Source organism: Papio anubis, chromosome 17, assembly GCF_008728515.1.
Source record: "Papio anubis isolate 15944 chromosome 17, Panubis1.0, whole genome shotgun sequence".
In the NCBI taxonomy this organism is placed as follows: Eukaryota; Metazoa; Chordata; class Mammalia; order Primates; family Cercopithecidae; genus Papio; species Papio anubis.
In genome coordinates, this window is record NC_044992.1 from 36282804 (window position 1) to 36304143 (window position 21340).

The 21340-nt window shown below is 37.7% G+C and overlaps 1 protein-coding gene across 1 annotated transcript in view; it reads right to left on the reverse strand.

Moving 5' to 3' along the window:
- The window catches only part of ANKFN1 (ankyrin repeat and fibronectin type III domain containing 1), a 196436-nt gene that overhangs the window by 132442 nt on the left and 42654 nt on the right, over nt 1-21340 (reverse strand). The window contains exons 5-6 of the mRNA XM_017950614.3: nt 8425-8619; nt 6526-6639 (exon numbers count right to left, since the gene is read on the reverse strand). Coding sequence (XP_017806103.2) covers nt 6526-6639; nt 8425-8619 — 309 coding nt within the window. The remainder of the gene's footprint in view (nt 1-6525; nt 6640-8424; nt 8620-21340) is intronic.

Sequence of the window (21340 nt, forward strand, 5' to 3'; positions counted from 1 at the left end):
ACACCAAATAAAATCTGGCCACTTGGAAATTTAAAGTGATTCCTTGAAAAACTCTTGGATTAACATGGAAGTGAAACAAATTACAATTGTTTACAAATAAATGATACTTACAATACTACATTTTAAACGTTTTGGATATGGACAAAACAGTACTCAGGGGAACATTTGTAGCCTTAAACCCATGGATTAGAAAACAAGAAAAATAAAGGAACAAGTAAATTAAGTTTCAAATAAAAGAAAACAAAACTAGTAAGGAAATAATAAAGTAAGCCCATAGAAAGTAGCAGGAATTGGTAACATTAAAACCCAAAATTAATACAATAGAAAATAAGCAAAAAATAGGTTTTATGAATCAAAAAGCTCTTCAAACAAACCAACAAAACAGTCAAATGTTCAATAATTCTAAAAGAAAAGGCACAAAAGCACAAGCTTTTGAAATATTAAAGGGACTATAATCACAGTGATTTAAACATTATGTTCAACAACACTGTATCAATAATCGTAATCCAGATGAAAATGATGATTTCTAGGAAAAATATAGTAAAATCACGATATAATTTAACATATCTTTTTTACACAAAATAAAACAAAAACACTTTTACTAAGCTGGTAAGAAAATAAGACCTCTTTAATTTGATAAAGGGTATCCACCAGAAACCTACAGTAGAAGTCATACTTAATGGTAAAATATCATATGAATTTTGCTAAAAGCAGATAAGAGAGACAGACACCAACTCTCACAGCTACTATTCACAATATAGTGGGAACTGAATTCACATTGATTCTTGTCAAAGAACTGAGATCAGAAAAAGAAAAAAAAATTAGAAAGAGACAAATGCATCCTTCTTAAAGACAATATGCAAAAAAAAAAAAAAAAAACTCATGAGATGCAAGATAATCTACTGATAAAAAGCTATTAGTAAGAGATTTTAGTAGAGCAGACAATTAATGTTTTTTTAATTAGCAATACTCTTCTATTGTCCCACAACTAAATGTCCTGAAAAGAGAGTTCATTCACAGCAGCCACAAAAACTGTAAAATATAGCTAGCATGAAACTCAATAGGAAATATAGAATATCTATATAAAGAAAATAATTAGACTGTTCTGAATATATACAATTCAACCTGATTAGGAAGACAGCTCATGGATGAGATTCTCCCCAAATTAATTTAGGAATATGATGTAAATCCAACAAATAAGATTTTTTAAAGTGAACTTGACAGGCCAATTCTAAAATTCGTTTGTAAGAGACAATGTGTGTGAATAATAAAGACATTTTGCAAAAGATTGTAATGGTGAGGAACTTGCCTTATCAGATGTTAAAATATACTGTAAAATTACGGTATATGTGATAGTAACACTGGTATAGACAGATCAATGGGACAGTGTGTGAATCCACAAACAGTCCCTTCTGCTTCTAGTTAACAATACTAGAAAAATATTCTCCAGATAAAAGAGAGACACATATAAGGATTGTAACATTATATAACAGAAAAAATTAAAATAACCAATATCCATCAATAGGAGAATGATTATACCTTTCTGTGGAATAGGAATATTATACAACTGTAAGAGAAGTCAAACACATTTACATAGATGCGTAATTTATACTGTTGAACTGTAAAAATATCACTGAGTGGAAAAAACTCCAGTTGTAGGATTAGAAAAACAATATAATATTTGTATTAGAGCACACAAACAAAACTGTAAATCTTTGTACATATCCATGTGCATATATGTATCGAAAAAGAATTTGTAAGGACATACATCAAACTCACTACAGACTTTGAGGTATGAATATGATTGGAAGAAGGGCGAAGGACTCTGACCTTTTTTTTTTTCTCTTGAGATGGAGTCTCGCTCTGTTGCCCAGGCTGGAGTGCAGTGGCACGATCTCGGCTCACTGCAAGTTCCACCTCCCAGGTTCACACCATTCTCCTGTCTCAGCCTCCCAAGTAGCTGGGATTACAGGCGCCCACCACCACACCCGGCTAATTTTTTGCATTTTTTAGTAGAGACGGGGTTTCACCGTGTTAGCCAGGATGGTCTCCATCTCCTGACCTCGTGATCCGCCCACCTCGGGCTTCCAAAGTGCTGGTATTACAGGTGTGAGCCACTGCGCCCGGCCTGACTTTTATATGTATATATATTCCTATACAATATTGTTTGAGGGTTAACATTTTGTTAAATGATGAAAATGCAGAAAAGCTGTTCTTGACAATATACATTATTGGAGAAAGGTTTTGAGGTGGTTTACAAGACGGTTGGAGAATAAATTGGCCGGATCCTGACAACTCAGCAACTAGTGAATGAAAGTAGGATGAGTAAGGATGTAGAAGCCTTAGCAGCTTAGAAGAAGTGACTCTTGAGCAGTATTGCCTTTCATTTTTCATCCTCTCATCCCCACCAGACTTGTTATTTTTCTCCATCATACATTTAGTCACTAACCCCACTTTCATGTTTTCACCCCAACACAAAAAATGTTAATCCACTAAGTTTCATGTCCTCTAGACAACATTTCCTGCTCCTCCTCATTGCTCTCATCTGCAAACCTTTGGCCTCCTCCTCACCTCTCTTTCCCCAAAGAGGCTAAAGAAAGTTATAAATACTTTTGCTTTGTGGAATTGTATCACTTCAGTCTAGTAATGAAGGTAGCTACCTCATACCTATGATCAGACTAGTCCTTCAATAATTAAACATAGAAATAATTATATTCTTTAATGGAATGCATTTTTCTTGATAGGTAACTATCCACTCAACTACAAGGTGTAGGAGGAAAAAACAGAAAGGGTAAAAAGAATACATAACACAGCAATGGGCACCCACGCTCTGTAAGGTCAGGGTTTTCTCCAGTCTTGTAGAAAAGATGGTCCAAGTCATCAGGTTATGATCAAGTTCTCATTATTATTATTATAAATGATCGACCCTGAGGGTTTTAATGTCCCAATGGTAGACTCTCCTTCGTAGAAGCTGAAATGCCCTCATACTCCTCCCTGGAATTTTTTGGCTGCTTCTCCTGAGAAGGAAACTGAAGGTGGTAGTTGGCAGAGATATGGGCCTGGTCCCTGCAGAAGCAGATACACTATGAGCTCCTGAAGGGCCCTGGCAGTTTCTGCAAGGAGAGATGCTTTTTACTTTAAAAAAACGTCATCAAATGACGAGCAGTTAAACAATTTGCTATTACAAGTCTTTGTAGGAAGGAACTAGGGTGGTGGTTTCTAATCTGTTAGGGAATGAGGTAGGAAAAGACGCGGGCAAGGGTACCACCCAGAACCCGGGTACTGCACACAGGCAATGCAGCAACTACTGCAGCATGTTGTAATTAGCAAACCCCAAGGTGTAGCCACTTCCAGGCCCGATTAAGAAAAAAAAGAAAAACTAGAAAATGTTACATCTTGTGGATGGAAAAGAGGTATTGTACTGCACCTCTTTCAGGATGCCTTCCTAACCATCCCCCGACCCTGCAAGGAGCAGTAAAATCACTTTTGCAAATATTTTCTGCCTCAGGCCTGCAAAGAAATGACATAATCTGCAAATGAGAGGTTCAGGCAGGTGACCCAAGGCAGTGAGGAGAAAATGTGGAACAAAGTTCTGGCAATTGTCCAAAGCATCAAAGCATCTGAAATAACTATAGGTTTTCCTCTGTCAGCCATAAAAATGGGTGAGATGAGACCAAAAGATGCAAACCTCCTTTGAATCCAAGGAGAAAACACCTAGAAACAGACAATAGCTCTCCTAGCCCTGTTTTACTGCATTCAGGGGGAAATTCAGAAAAAATCACGTGGGACTCACTGAAAACTGTTTCCTAGATTTGATGTGGAAATTGATGCCTTTAATCTCCAAGCTGTGATGGCAGTTGGCCTGGTGCATGTCCCCATGGTGTGAAGAAAACTTCAAAAGAGATGCTCTTAAAAAGATGTCTACATATCAGCGAACTCTTATAAAACAATATGTTGACGCATTGAGTGTAAACAAATGAGAAACAGAAGGATTTAGATTTCCTTTCAAATATACCCTAGCTTAAGCATGAAGGAGGAAAACATTGAGTTGTCAAAATAGGCTTGAGGTTTTGCTGAACCCAGAAATTCTGGAGAATAGTCTGAGATGTTTTTGCCAAACCCTGAATACCGCAGGGGCAAACTTTCCCTCTAACCAATTAGATAATTGTCATTTCATTCTGTAGATTTCCCAATTGTTTCTTCTTTTTCTTTTCTTTTTTTTGCAAATAAAATGATTATCCTGTCTCAGGGTAATTTTGCTAATATTTTCATAGTTAAATAATGATTTCAACCCCTGAATTAAAAACTGCACTGCTGTCCCTGTGGATACAGTAGTCTACCAGCTGTTCTAAATAACCCTTGAGAGTGGTCGGGTTAAGGACTCAATTTATGACCTTATAAATTAACACAAGGAAACCTACTCCATAATGCAACAGACAATTCTATTTATAATGCTTAATTAATCCCCTCCAGTCTCTAACAGAACCCACTTGTGACCTTTCATTTCAACCTCACCCAAATGCAAGTCTCCTGAGATGAGAAGTGTTAATATGTGAATGCGGATAGAATTTGCCAGCATTATGGGTAAGTATTAAATTGCTGACAGTCTGGACACACTGGTTCCTGACAGCTCACTCATCAAAGTAAGAAGGAAATGTCAAGGTGGGCAGCACTGATGAAACTCTTCATCAAAATCCTGAGCTGGAGAGAGGTAGAAAGAAAAGAAAATACCCATATCTAACATTGTCTACAAACACTTGCTCTGAATTTCAGTCTTGGCAGAACAGACAACCAAGAGAAGGTATCAGAGCTGTTTCAAAGGATGGCTGTGGGGGGCCATCCTGGGTGGTTTCATTTATCTGCTGTCCTTGTTACCCTAAGGCTGGTTTCTCTTAGACTGATACAGAAAATCCAGGGATAATCAATTCAATGCTGCCTTATCTAAAGTATTACAAACACAGTGGCGTTATCTGGAAAATTCTAAGTACCCAAGAAAGCTACAGGGTGTGGGCAGAGTAAAGTTTGCAGAGACATATGAAGTTCCCCTGAGGGACAGTCCTGAGAAGGAGAAAGGAAGGCCTGTGCACTACTTGGACATGTTTGTGGGCAGAGAGAGCCATAGTGACCTGAATGCAAAGAAAGTCCACACTGTAGCCTGGAACCCTGGAATATGTGTGGAGAGTTTTATCAGCTTTTAGGGCTGTTCAGTGTAATTCCATACATCCTTGTGAATCCAGAAAATAGCTTTCCTTTTTTGTTCCTTGTATTCAAAAGTCAGCATAACGTGATGATTCTGGCTCTGTTGTAAGCATTTAGGCAAATTCCTTAACTTCTCATTGCCTCTGTTTTTCCATCTGCAAAGTTGGAATCATAACAATACTTGTCTCATGAGATCATTGTGAGGATTAAATAGAGTTAAAACTTTAAACGGCTTTAAATGGTGCCTGGTGCATAGTAGGTGCTATGTAAGCATTAGATGTTATCATCACAATACTTCTGCAGTACCTTTTTCCTCTAGGCTTTCCTTTTCTTTTCCCAGTGCTGCCATCGTAGCCAGGTCAGGCTGTCATGACTTCCTCTTGAATAGGTTCATAATTCATTCCTTATTCTAAATCTATATTTCTCTCAATAAATCATACACAGCATTACCACTCCAATCTTTCAAAAGTCTACCTCTGATCCTGTCCCTACCTTATTCAATGGTTCTGCAGAATTCATCACATAAAGTCTAAACTCCTGAGCCTTAATTTCAAGCCTCATTCCATCCTTATCTGTTGATCCTAGTTTCCTTCTTTAATCTTAACATGTTACTGCACCTTCTCAAGACCCTACGCTCATTTGGAGCCATGCTATTTTCTATTTCCTCTACTTGTTGCCTTAGTTTGCTCTACCTGTTCTGGTATGTTCTTGTTTTTATACTTGTGTTCATTGTCCTTTCCATTTGGAATTTACTTTCCCCCTAGTATCTTCCAGTCCAAAGCCTATTTATCCTTCATAGCCAGGCCTGAATGCCACCTCCACCCCAGGGGACCCTTACTGATCCCACCATTTTATCTTCCATTTGTTCTTTCCTGACCTCCAATGTCCTTTATCTGCATTTCTGAAAAACCTCAACCCTGTTACCTGGCTTTAGTTCTTTTTTTTTTTTTACCCCTATTTAGTATGTTCCATATCACAGCCCCTCAGATCCTTGGATCAAGTCTGATTCTTCAGTGTTTCCTACTCAGACCTGTCCCCAGCCCTACGCTGTGCATAGAGCAGGACCTCTGCAGACATGAATGAAACAGTAATTGAGGGGCTTGAAATGACAGCCTGGTCTTGTGGTTCTTCCTTTCTGTGACATTCTTAGTCACTTGATTGTTCCTTTACATGAGCGCCTATGGAAATATTTCAACTCCAAAAGTCAATGGGATAAACACATTCCTATCAGCAGGAAAAACACACACAAAAAATGCACAATTGATTCTCAAATAGCAGATGCTTTTTTAAGAAGGAGTGATGAAAAAAATGCCTTGGGTCCAGTACCTTTATACCTGGTAACTACAGCTGCATTGACGCTAAGAGGTTCTTGGAAGCTGACAGTGAGTGATGTGCTGCTGGTTACCATGAGACAGACATTGGTTGGCATCTCAGGGGCTCCTGGGACAGAAGGAAAAACACAAGGATCTTAACACAGCAAATCCTTTTCAAACAACGTTCCTCCCTCTTCAAAGGATACCCTGAAATACACACTATGGAAACATTTGTTTGTAGAGCCTAATAGCTTTTGCTTTTGAACATTTTCATTAGATGTCTCAATGGCTTTTATTTGTTGCCATTGGGGTCTTATTTGAGCAATAGAACATTTTCCGAAAAGGTAAATAATACCAGTTAAGCCTTCCTAAAGCATCCTGCAAACATGATAGGAGATTGGGCTGGATCAGTGAAGAGAAGGGCAGGAAGGGATAGCAGGATCCTACATTGTCTGTGGACACCCTTATGTTTTATAAAGTACATCGTTTCACTGGAGGCTTTTTGCAGCCCTGCTAGGTAGGAAGGGCAAGTAACGGCACCCTCACTTTTGGTGTGAGGCAACTGCAGCCCCAAGTGGCCAAATTCCTTGTTCAAGAACACAGTGAAGACAAACAGCCAGGATGACAGCCCCTGGCTTCAGATGCCTACTTCTGGGCTCTTTCCAGTATTGATAGAATTCTAACTCACCTTGCTCTCAGGCTTTCTCCTATTACAAATGAGCAGTATTTTCTGAGAAAAAAATTTATGGGTGGATGTCATGTCCACTAACCTCAGGTTTTAAAGGACTCCTGATGGCTTTTGGTATTGCTTAACACGTAGAAGGTGTTTTATAATTTAGAAAATTACAAAAATTGACATCAAGTCTGAAAATATGTCTGTTTCTAGTATTACGCTGTCCTACATGAGAAACAATAGCAAATGCATTTATTAAAGCAAGTGCTGAATCTCTTTAAACAAACCCATGCACCCTCCAGCCTTGCTGGAGAGTGTTGATGCTGAAATCAAACTTTCATTAATGTAGCTAAGTTATTTGCTCCAAGAGAAAGGATTAGGCCTAGATTTGGTACTTAGTGTACAGTAGTACTTAAGAAAACATCATCACTGTCTTTGGTCTTTGTCTACATCACAACTAAGGTTCCTACAGCAGAGGCAGAGAATTTTCAAACTAATGAAATTTCCCTTATATTTAAAATTTCAAGCCTAATTTTTTGTTGTTGCTGTTTAGATAAGATCTCCTTCTAGAATGAGAGTTTAACATTTCACGAGTGTTTGAATTTTATATTTTGCTTTTATATCAGGAGCTACACTCAGCATTACTTTTCAGTGCTAATGAGTATTATCCAAAAAGAAGGCTTTTCTTAAACTAACAAAAAGAATTGGTAAAGAGAATGGAAGTGCAGACAAAAGCATAATTCTTGAGTTGACTGACTGTTCTTTTCGGTTGCCTGTGTTAACTGAAGTTCACTTTATAGCTCTATATAAAAAATGCAGTGGAGAGTTGAAAACAACTTAAACTTGAGCTTGAAGCAGAAACTGGACAAACAGGCAAACAAATATTTTTCCACCTCCTTATCCCAAAATATAGCCACCTAGGGCATCAGACCATCCAGGTCATTAGGCGTTAGGGCATAGCGGGTGGAAAGTGCTAGATGAGTGTGACATGGTGGAGAGAGGCCAGAGGCATGAAGCCTCATGGCTGTGGTCAGAGCACCCATCAGGAGCCAGAAACTCAAGCAAGACAAAAGACCCTTTGACAGCCTCTCAGAGCCCTTGCTCCACACAGGCTGACAACGGCCATCCATGACCCTGTAGAGCTGGGGGGGGAAAAAAAAAAGTCATTAAAAGAAGGCCTGGCTGTCTCAAACTGAAGCTCAGTCTAGTGAAATGTAGACGTTTTCTGCTTATACTCACTGGCATGCTCAAAGCCTGTTTTCATGCGTCTGTAGAGCCGATACCTCCACTCCCAAGCTTTCAGCTGTTTCTCTTTCTCTGTGTTGTCCAGAGTGAATCCTTCATTCTCCACCTGGGCAGACAGTTCACTCACCCTCTCCTGGGCTTCCTGGACCAGTGTGTTGAGGTGCATTGCTCGGCTTTCCAGGCTGACAACTAAAGGGAAAGAAATGGGATTACTTCTTTCTTTCTGGGGAAATGCTTCCTTCATTGGAAGGATACATCCCAGAGTCTACTATGATTTGAAAAAAAAAAAAAATGCCTGGGAAAAGTGGGATCTGTGTTTGTTATCAAGTACCTTACTATGATAAGGTCTAATTAGTGACACTTGCGATCAGATTAAGTGGTAAATTCATCACATTAATATATTCCCATTGCTCTCTGGCCCTCCTATAACACGCACTTCAATTAGCTGCTTAACTCAGCTAATTAGAATTCCACCATCAAGTACCCAAAAGGACCACTTCTCATCCAGAGAGTACACATTTGTTGCCATGACCTCCGGAAGGACAAACACGAAGGGGCAAAACTCCGTACGGCCAGGAAGACCCTAGGAAAAGTCATCCATGAGGCAAGTTGCATTCTGATGAAGTTCTGTTTTGTTTTTGGTAGAACCTGATTCAGATTTTCTGCCTTTAACACATTCTTCCCAGCTTATAGACATTTTTGTATGCGTATCTTAGAGGCATAGTTTTATTATTGTTAATCAATGTATTTATTGCTTACAAAGAGTTCCACTACTGCTGCCACAGCTGAGCTAGTGAGTTCTGATGACTGGCTGACTTGAATGTGATCAGAAATTGATCTTTGATTGTGGTATAATGGTAGGAATGATCTCCAGAGATACCAACGCTCAAAAGGATAAGTTCTATAAAGCCCCTCTTGCTGAGAGAGGTTGGAGAGCATGCTATTTCTATTTTACCCAATATGTGATAGTCTTCTTTGGTTTACATCAGATTGTTTAGCCATCCTGCCCTTGTGTTCATGTCAATGAATGGCAAGGAACATTTCCCTTTCTTGTGGTGAGCAGTGAGGCTGCCTCTTATGATCTCCTCATGGCTGTTATGCATATGAGGGCCTGCCATGATGGTCACTTGGTCACTTCAGAGCCCCTTCTGGTTAAGTGACAAAAGATGACCTCAGCATGGGAATATGGTAGGGGATCACAGAATAACCAAGTAAACCAGAATAAAGTCCTGCAGATCTGTTGCTGAAATGTGTTTGACACTCCCTATGACCAAAACAATATTTCTCTCTGGTGGGTGGGAAAGAAATATAACTATTTCATTCTTCTAATTAAGGGGGAATATATTGTGAAGATAACTCAAGTGAAAATTTGTTAGGTGTATTTTGAAATGGAAATTAGGTGGTTATATATTCATATTCTCTGTGTTCATAGGCATGTTTGCATTAATTACAGGAAATGAATACTAATTTATTATTGCCTCTGTGCACCATCAGTCTAAATTTATTTACAGATGAGGTCAATGAAAAATGAGTTGAGTCTTTTTTCTTTTTCTTTCTTTCTTCTTTTTTTTTAAAGTTGCTGTTTAGAACACTCAGGACTGTGTTTTGCTGCAGATTTGTCATGGTTAATGAATGTTGCTGTAGCAGTCAATCATGTACTCTAAATACTGTCACACTTTTTTTTAAAAGCCTCAGTCATGAGCCATGACAGAAAAATAAACAAATAAATATAAAGCTAAAAAACTCTTTCACTGAGCAGCTACACTATGCAGAATCCCTGGGGAAGGCTAAAGGAGGCCAGAATAAATGATAATATAAGTGCTGTGGACGTAGGGAAGCAATGATGGGGTATGAACGCAGAGGTTCTGGAGAAAAAAAATACACACACACACACGCGGGCGCACACTCCAGTGGAAAAATTGGCAATATTAGTAGCCTCAAGGTGCAATTTCCTGGAGCAGTGAGATTGACAAGTCAGTACTAAATGCTGTTAATTTAACTAACTTCAGATTAATGGTAGAGTCTGCTATGACTGAAGCCCTCAAACACAGTCTCATTATAGCCTTGCTGGGAAGGTCCTAAATATAGGCATTGACAGTTTAAAACAAATTCGTATACATTTGTGTATTTTTAGACATAGGTTAGGCGTCAGAGTTTGTGTCACAGTTTTCAGGTTGATTAATTGACCCAGTAACTGCACTCTCTACCCACTCCCCCCTCCTTCTTCCACTCCAAATTATAGAGAAAATGGGGGAATTGTCCTTGTTAAGTTATCCAGTGAGCTTTTTATTGTATGCCTGATGTTTGAATTGCATGCATGCGTCAACACTTGGGTGATAGACACATGATTTATAAAAATAAATTTTTCTAATACTATGAAATCTCCCCTATTAATTTTTATATCCACAACAGTTATTACTGGTGTGAATTCCAGGTGGCATTTCAGATGGACAGCTTCTCTTGAGCTATGCTTGGCTCCTTCTGACAATTTTTCTGCTTTCCCTAGAGCCACACATTTTGTTTCTGCATTTTCCCTTTCCTTCTAGGCTTTAGATGCAATTTGCGTTATAATGGTAAAGGAATTCCACCTCTTCAAGATAATGCATTTTGCCTCTTCAGAAACTTAAAGACAGAATTTTATAGCTGGGTGAGCCCTGCAAGATTATTTAGATCCCAGTGCACCTCAAACTGGGATATCTAAACTCTAATGTAATATGGTAGTGATGGTGGGTGAAGTAGGGGGAGAAATGATCATCTCTAAAAACACAATAGGAAAGAATGTGTCTTCTTGGAGCATCTAATTTTACGTGCAGATTTTGATTAAGCATATTATTTAGAAATTAAATAGGTCTATTATGGAGAAGAATGGAAAGTGTTTTCAAAAATTGAAGATTTTGAAAAAAGGGAAACTTGGTAAAACTCTATCCCTTTTTTCCAGGTTAAGTCCACAGGTGCCCTTGAGACTATCATTTGCATCTGTTGTGAAAAGTAATTGCATGCACAAGTCAGAGAAGGACTGACTGAGCCACTGGTTTCCAACCATTTCAGCAAGCAAACCTTTATTTATTTTTTCCAGTGGATTTTTTTAATAGCCTAATAAAACACCCTCTTTTGAAAGTTTTTTTTTTTGTCTACCAAACCAGCTGACTTATAAAGTGATCAGGTTTCTCCCTATTATTAATGACGTATATAACCATCAATAGAAGCAGCATCTGTTCAGAATGAGATAATCAACCTAACAAACTGGGTTAATAAATTTTAAGTAGAAGCAAGTAAATATGATAATTATATTAGACTGTGTAGTTTATCTTGAGTAATGGTGTGATAGTTAGGCTTTTTGGAAGCTTGAAAATTGTTCTGGGAATCCCATTTCTATTTTTGCCACCCTGGAATGGGGGCATTTTCTTTTCTTTTCTTTTTTTTACAATTGAGAAATCATATTAAATAAATCATTATCAATTTTTTAAATAATGTTTCAAGCCCATTCTTTGTTGATAGCCTCCACATTTACATGGTTAAGTCATTGTTGCTGTGTTTCTTACCTATGACATTATTTTTATCTCCTTTCATTTGTGGATCTTAAGATGTTGCAGAAGGTTCATTCCTGTACCCCAATACAGATTCACTTCCTTTAGCTTCCTTTTCTAGCACCAATATGCTTTAAAAAAAATGCACAAACAACAAGCAGTGACAGTGGCCAATTCCTCCAATGTCCAGATTAATAACTGTAGCATGCTAAAGAAAGGTGTGTGTAAATAGCTGGAGATGGTGTATGGTCCAGAGTCCAGCATAAAATGTATTTCCTTTCTGAGCATTCCCTCCATTCCCCTAACCCGAATACATGCATTAGAATGTAGCAAAACCCTTTGGAAACTTCTGTTAGCTAACTGCAAACTCATCTGTTGCCACAAGTGCAAAGGGGTAGGATGTGAACCAGTATATCACAAAGCTCTTTAGCCACTTTCGTTGGCGACAGAACACAAAAGGAAAAAATTCCTAAGTATACACATCAGTCTGTCTCTACTTTTTATAAAACTGGAATAAAATGGAAGTGCCATTTTTACTAATCCTAATTGAATTTTAAATGTCCTTTTGACACAAAAAGGTATATACATGACACAGCTACATAACCTGTTTTCAACTGGACGACAAGTATCAAAACCCTGGGGATGCATGGGGTAAAACAAGATTGGTCAGGAAAAGAGAATTGTTCCTATAACTGGTAATCTGACATGATGTCCTATTGGCATTAAAAAAAAAAAAAAGGTAAATTTTCAGTCTATTCAAGTTTGTTTTCATGGTGTTTTATCCCTCTTGATAAAAAAAAAATCAGACTTTTGTAACTTGTGTATCAGAGTCAGTGGTGTCAGAATATCTATAATGATCAGGTTCATTGTCACTAACATCTGGTGTTACAGAAGTGTAACTACTACCCTCTGGATTTGATGGCAGAATGGGGACATTTTCAACTTCCTTATTTTAAAGATGAAGAAATTGAGACCCAGGGAGATGGGATGGACTTATTCAAGATCTTCATCTAAACCTTAAAGAACTCGGTGGATTTTCTCTAAACCAAATAGAATACAAATCAACCTATTATTGATATATTGCAATTTCTTGATTGTTATCTATTTGGTATGAAATTGGTGAACTCAGTTTGACTGGTTGGTTTGATTTAGAAAATAGAAAGGCTATGTCTGTTTTTATCATTCCTGCCCATCCACTTCTCTTTTTCTTGGATTCATTCCCCTTTCACTTCCATCCACAGGACACTTTTCCCTGGAGGCCATACTCCTGATCTCTTTGCAAGGTTTGGTCTTTTCTCTCATTGCAATTGGTCCCTTCTCCAGCCAAGCAGCTGTCCCTCTGAGCAGCCATGCCAGCACAATGGAGGGTCTGTGACTGTGTGGTAAGCAGTCGGCAGGGGCAAGACCAGTCGGTGGCTCCTGAAACAGGCTCTGTGCTATTGTGGTGTTTAATTATCAACAGCATTTCTACCTCCCAGTGCTTCTGAGTGGATATTTGTTATAAGACCTACCCAGCTAATTAACTACGGGATGGGGTGTGGGGTGGCGCGGGAACTTTGTGTTCAAAGAATACAATTAGAGTTACTGTTTAAATCCCGAGATAAATAATGATCAGGGATTGAAGGGATTTTCTTCACCATTAGAATCTAACCTATGGATTGCCACTTACAGTTTCTTAATTTTGCCCTTGCCTGCAATTGCTAAATTTGGGCCCGGTTGATAATTGCTTAAAGCTTGAAAATACAACGAGTGTAAAATGTAAACTAATTTTAATTTTTAAGGATTTCAGGGAACAATTTATTTGGTTTGCTTGAAAAAGACAGACATATTTATCCATTACTAATGATGTGCCATTTTTCGATTTAGTGACAGCTTTCCCATTATTATTGGTATGTTCCTCTTTTTTAATGATGACAAAATGAGGCAGTAAGACAATCATTTCATCTCAGAGTTAGAAGGAAACCTTCCAACCAACCTCAGATACCTCTCCTTTAGTACCCTTGGTCCTGTATAATTTCCTGCATGAGGAGAACTCACTGTTTACTGAGATGACCTTGTCCATTTTCATATAACTCCGAATTGGAAAGTTTCCTTATCCTGAACTGAAATTTGCTTTCCTATTACAGTCATGTGTCACTTACTGACTGGGGTATATTCTGAGAATTGCATCGTTAGGCAATTTCATTGTTGTGCAAACATTACACAGTGTACTTACACAAACCTGGCAAGTACAGCCTACCACACATCCAGTCTATATGGTATAGCCTATTGCTTGCTCCTAAGCCACACACCTGTACAGCATGTTGCTGTACTGACTATTGTAGGCAGCTGTAAGACAGTAGTATTTGTTTATCTAAATCTATTACAACATAGAAAAAAGTACACTAAAAATACTAAAAATATGGGCTTAAAGGATAAAACATGGTAGAGTTATATAGGGCATTTACCCTGAACGGTGCTTACAGGACTAGAGGTTGCGCTGGGTGAGTCAGTGAGTGAGTGGTGAGTGAATGTGAGGACGCAGGACATTACTGACACTACTGTAGACTTTATAAACACTATACAATTAAGCTACACTAAATGTAGAAAAAATTCTTTCTTCAATAATAAATTAGCATACCGTAAGTCTTTTGCTTTATAAACTTTTAAAAACTTTTTGAGTCTTTTGTAATAACAACTTAAAACACAAACAAACAGTACCACTGTACAAAAATATTTTCTTTATATCCTTATCCTATAAGCTTTTTAAAAATTAAAAAAACAATTTTAAACCGTTTTTGTTAAAAATTAAGACTCAAACACACACACTAGCCTACACCTATGCCTAGGGTCAACATTTTCAATATCATGGTTTTCCACTTCCACATCTTATCCCACTGGAAGTTCTTAAGGGGCAGTAACACGCATGGAGCTGTCATCTTTCATGGTAACAATGCCTTCTTCTAGAGTACCTCCTGAAGAACCTGAGGCTGGTTTACAGTTCATCATTTTTTTAATAAGTAGAAGGAGTGCACTCTAAAATAAGGATAAGTATAGTAAATATATGAAACAGTAACATAGTAGTTTAGTGTCATTATCAAGTAGTGTGTCCTGTACATAATTGTATGTGCCATACTTTTATATGACTGGCAGCACACTAGGTTTGTTTAAACCAGCATCACAACGAACATGTGAATAATGCATTGCACTGTGATGTTATGACAGCTACAACATCATTAGGCAATAGGAATTTTTTAGCTCTCTTACAATTTTATGGGACCACCTCCATATACATAGCTTAGCGTTGACTGAAATGTTATGCGTGTGTGATTGTACTTCCAAACTGCAAGCAACGTGGTAAAAGGGCTTTGGGGTCCTATAGATCAAGCGCTGCCCTTACATATGGGTGATCCTAACCAGTTACTCTGCTATATTGAGCCCAGGTTTCTCATTTGCAAAACTGGCATTATAATAGCACTTGTCTTATAACTTGTAACAAACTAATGATAATCTTTACATAGAAGACTCTCTTAGTGGAGGTTTGCTTATTATTATTGCATCCATTGATCTTATATTTTTAAAAGCACACAAAATAAATCAAAATACTTGTTTTATAAAATAACTCTACGTTCTTCCATCAAAAACCCCTCTTGCCTCAAATAAAATTTTTCCATCCTAGCTACTGTTCAGACATATATACTAGTAAGTGATAGCAATTTCAACTCTGTTATTTCAAGGCAGAAAACAAGGTCACTTAGATTTGAACCTTGCATTGTAACGAATATACTCTGGGCAGTTAATAAAATTTATTTTTGCTGATTATAAGTGACAACCTTCTAACAACTTCACCACTGACTTGTTTTAAGGTAGGAATGACAAACAAAGTAATGTAGGGGAATTCTAAATATTAAATATTTTTAATTCGAAAACTCTTATACCAGAGAAACACAATACTTGGTTCCAATTTACCCGTCTTAAGATTCAGGACGCAAGACTCATTTTGGCTTCACTGAGGTCTCCAGTTGTTATTACATTTTCAGATTTTCCCAGGGACATTGAGATGTAGTTCCAAAGAGGTTTTAGAGATCTGGAGATTAAATGTTTCATTTTAATTACTGTGAAACTTTCTTCTCCTACAACTTATTACACCCAGACATGGGGATCTGAAGTGTTCTCTGCAACTTTCCAGCAGAATGTTGACTCACAAAGTCCTTATATAACTCAGATTGTAACTGGTGATTTCTTAAGAAGCCAGAACAAATGACGCAGAAAGGAATTTTTGGTACTCATCAAACTCAAAGGGGAAAATGGACATCTTCTCTAAAAGCACAACATGCAAGAGACTTGAGTGGACTATTTGGGAAATTCAGAGGAGATTGCCCCATGACATCACTGGAGGTTTAAGTAATGAAACAAGATAACCATGTCTTCTGCCGATATTTTCAGTGCTGTCCATAGACGTAGAGTGTGAGCCACATGATTTAAAATTTGCTAGTCATGACAATAAAAAAGCAAAAAGAAGTAGGTGAAATTAATTTTAATAATATATTTTACTTAACTCGATATATCCAAAATGCTACCATGTCAACATGTAATCAATATAAAATTTATTAATTTTATATTTTAGGTTATTTTTGGTACTAAGACTTTGAAATCAATGTAATTTTATATTTAGAACACTTATTCATTTGCACTAGACACATTTCTTTTTTAAATTTTATTTTATTATAAATTGATAATAATATCATATGTATTTATGGGATACAAAGTAATGTTACGATTTGTGAATACAATGTGGAATAGTTAAATCAAGCTAACTAGACATATTCATTACCTCAGATATATATCATTTTTTTTTTTTGTGGTGAGAACATTTGGAATTTACTCTTTTACCAATTTTGAAATGTACAACACACTGTTATTTACTATATTCATGACATAGTGCAATAAATTTAATAAAGCCAATTATTTCTCCTGTCTAACTGAGATTTTGTACACTTTGACTATCATCTCCCCATTGTCCCTAACCCCCTGACTCTGTAACCACCGTTCCACTTTCTGCTTCTATGAGTTCAATTGTTTTAGAGTCCACGAGACTCTAAATAAATGAGAACATGAGATATTTGTCTTTCTGTGCATGGCTTATTTCACGTAGCACCATGTTCTCCAATTCCATCGATTTTGTCACAAATGACAACATTTCCTTCCTTTTTAAAGGCTCAACAGTATTCAATTATGTATATATATATAATATATAACATTTTAAAAATCCACTCATCTGTTAATGGATACTTAGGCTGATTTCATAACTTAGCTATTGTGAATAGTGCTGCAGTGAACATGGAAGTGCAGACATCTCTTAGAGAAACTGATTTCAAATCTTTTGGGTAAATACCCAGAAGTAGGATGACTAGGTCATATGGTAATTCTATGTTTAGGATTTTGAGGAACCTCCACTCAGTTTTCATAATGGCTGTGCTAATTTACATCCCCACTAACAGCGGACAAGCGTTTCCTTTTCTCCATATCCTCACCAACACTTATCTTTCATCTTTTTGATAATAGCCAGTCTAACAGGTGTTATATGATATCTCATTTCTCATTGTGATCTTAATTTGCATCTTCCTGAAGATTAGAGGTACTGATCACTTTTCCCCATAAATCTGTTGGTCATTTGTATGTCTTCTTTTAAGCAACCCTATTCAGGTTCCTTGCTTATTTTTACTTTTATTTTTATTTTTGAGTTGGAGTCTCACTCTGTCGCGAGGCTAGAGTGCTGTGGCACAATCTCGGCCCACTGCAACCTCTGCCTCTCATGTTCAAGCAATTCTCCTGCCTCAGCCTCCCGAGTAGCTGGGATTACAGCCGCCTGCCACCATGCCCAGCTAATTTTTATATTTTTAGTAGAGACAGAGTTTCACCATGTTGGCCAGGATGGTCTCAGTCTCCTGACCTCATGATCCGCCCGCCTTGGCCTCCCAAAGTGCTGGCATTACAGGCGTGAGCCACTGCACCTGGTCACCTATGTTTAAATTGGTTTATTTATTTTCTTCCTGTTGAATTGAGTTCCTTACATTTTTTGGACATTAACCCCTTACTGGATGTACAGGTTGCAAATATTTTCTCCCAATACACAGGTTGCCTCTTAACACTGTTGTTTCCTTTGCTGTGAAAAAGTTTCTTAGTTTGTTTTAATCCCATTTGCCTACTTTTGCTTTTGCTATCTGTGCTTTTGGGATCATACGCAAAAAATCATTGCCTGGACTAATGTCATGTAGTTCCTCCTGTATACTTTCTTCTAGTAGTTTTACAGTTTCTGGCTTTATATTTATGTCTTTACTCCATTTTGAGTTGGTTTTTGTATATGGTATGAGATAAGGGTCCAATTTCATTCTTCTGCATATGGATATCCAGTTTTCCCAACACCATATATTGAAGAGACTATTCTCTTTCCATTGTATGCTTTTGGTACCTTTGTTGAAAATCAATTTACCATCCATTCATGGTTTCATTTCTCGGCTCTCTATTCTGTTCCATTGGTCAATGGAAGAGATATATTTCAAATGTTTGATAGTCATATGTGGCTAGTGGATTCTGTGTTGGACAGTGTAGTTTTAGAACATAAAATTATACAAATTTTAAAAAGTGCTTCTATTGGGGAAGTGTTTTGGAATACAAACTATATAACTAATGGGTAAAATATTTAAATTCTTTACCAGGAACTCTTGGGTCATTTTATTTTGTTTTTGAAAGTTAGGTTGGCTAACAATTTTTAGAAATCATTTACAATTGGCCAGGTAATGCGATAAATGTTTTAATGGTATTATTCCACCTAATTCTCAACAATCTTATATGGGTAATAAGGTAGCCAGCCTCCAGGAGGGCCTGCAGTGACCTATGTCTGCTTGTATTCACACCCTTGTATAGTTCTCGCCCACACTGTACCAGTGCTGTTCTGTGAGATCAGCAGAATTCTGCAGAAATGACACTATGTCACCTCTGAGGTTAGGTTATAAACGTCACTGTTGCTTCCACCTTGGCTGGTCTCTCTTTTTCTCTTCCTTAGATCATTTTCTCTGGGGGAAGCCAACTCCCATGTCATAGAGTAGCCATATGGAGAGACCCATATAGCAAGAAATGCGGGGCTCATGCCAGTAGCCACTATGAGTAAGCTCGGAAGTGGGTCCTCTAGCTCAGTCAAGCCTTAAAATGACAGCAATCTCATGGGGTCCCATGAGATGATGACTGAGCCATAACCATCCAGCTAAAGCCATTCCCACATCTCAGACTCACATGAGACAAACATTTACTATTATTTTTAGTTGCTGTTTGGGGGTAATGATTACACAGCAATATATAATAATACAAGTTAGGTACAATTATTATATCCATTTTACAAATGAAGAAATGACGCCACAGAGAGGGTAAGGAATTTTCCCACAGCTATAAAAGGTCAGTTGTGGGATTTGAAGCCAGAATGCTCTGACCTCAGAAATTTAATTTTTAGCCTTTTCTAAGGGTTTAACTTAAAAGCTGCACCCCAAACAATTCTATTGTTGTTGTGTTTATGTTAAAAATCATGGGGAAAAGTCTGCATACCCTCTAAACTGATAACAATGAATATATTTGGGGTTTTGAGGGATGGGAACCTAGATTGTGTGTGCATGTGGGGGTGAGTTGGGTGGGCTATCAAAGATACCTTTTAACTTTATCTATAATCTTTCCATTTCTGACAAGGAGAAGATATGCTATGTTGCATGTATATTTAAAAATTTTTTTAAAAGAAAAAAAAGATGACTATAAAACAACATGGATGAACCTGGAAGACATTATTCTAAGTAAAAAAAGACAGACACAGAAAGACATAGTGGATGATCTCACTTAAATCTGGAATTCTAAAAAGTCAAACACATAGAAACAGAGAGTAGAATAGTGGTTGCCATGGGCTAGGGGTGGGGAAAATAGGGAGATATTGATCAAAGGATACAAATTTCTGATTAGAAGATGAACAAGATCTGGGGATCCAATGCACAGCATGGGTGGTGATGGATCTGTGAATTAATTTGATTATGATAATCTTTATACCACGTATGTATATCAACTCATCACACTGTACACCTTGAATATATACAATCTTGTCAATTAAATATTTTAAAGCAAAAAACCAGAAAAATGCAACTATCAACTCAAAGAACAGGTAACAGGAACTTAGGCTTTGGCCACCTGGTGTTTAAATAATTATTTGAAAACATAAAAAAGATCAATGAGCCCAACATTAAGCAAAATCATTCTCTTCGTAAGGGATAATATATTCACCCCCCTCCAAAGAAATAGGCTTGGGATTGATTCAATTAAATTCAGTTGAGTGTCTACTGTTTGCTGGGGATTCAGTAATAAATGAGAGAGGTGCTGTCCTTTGGAATTTATGTTCTATTGCAGAAGAGATGAAAATAAGCAAATAAAAACACTGAGAAAAATCATAAGTGCTATGCACAAAATGACAAGACAGTGATGTGATGAGAAAATGTCATTTTAGACTTTGGACTTGGTGGCCAGAGAAAGCCTCTCTCTTGAAGATGTCACATATAAGCTGAAATGTGAATGTTAAGAAGGATTTGGCCATGTAATGAACAAGATTAAAAGCATTCAAGGATTCCAAATAGGCGGAATAGCCAGTACGAAGGCCCTATGGTAAGATAGCCTGGCAGGTTACAGGAACAGAATGGAGGATGGTGTGGGTGAGGAGTACGCAGTATAAGATGAGTTTTGAGGAACAGATTTGTAAGTTAGGGTGAAGATCTATACCCCTATCTTAGTGAAGCAGAAAAAAATATTGAGGGCTCATTCTAGAGACCTGTCTAAGGCTTGTTCTTTACATATTCTTATTGGCTGCAAATCTTTGTCCTTTGAGGGTGGATTTGATTTCAGGAAATCTCTCTAAATAATTTGAAGCCAAGTCTGGCGAACACAGAGGGTGCTGACGCTAGGCAATGCTGTTTTGGAACAAAAATCAGGTGTGACTCTCAGCAACGAGTCAGATTTTCTCATAAACGGACTCCGAGGACAATTCCAAAGTGTTCAGAGCAATGGCAGCACTGTTGGGGCAAGTGTGGGGTCTCCCAGGAGGACCATGTGGAAGGATAACATTCGCTTGGATTGTAGACTTTCTCGTGTGTTTGTTTACATAAAACCAGCCTCATTAGTTTATAGTCACACCTCTTAAGACATGGCCTGACCAGTCCCAGCACAAACACGAACCCCTTACTACTGCAGAAATGAGTGGTGCATCCTGACGAGACTGCCAAAATTGTAACATTGGTGTCTGCACCATACTCAAATGACAGCAATTCTGCAGTTGCATTTTATGAAGTAACTGGACACAACAAATTCTGAGTGACACTTTC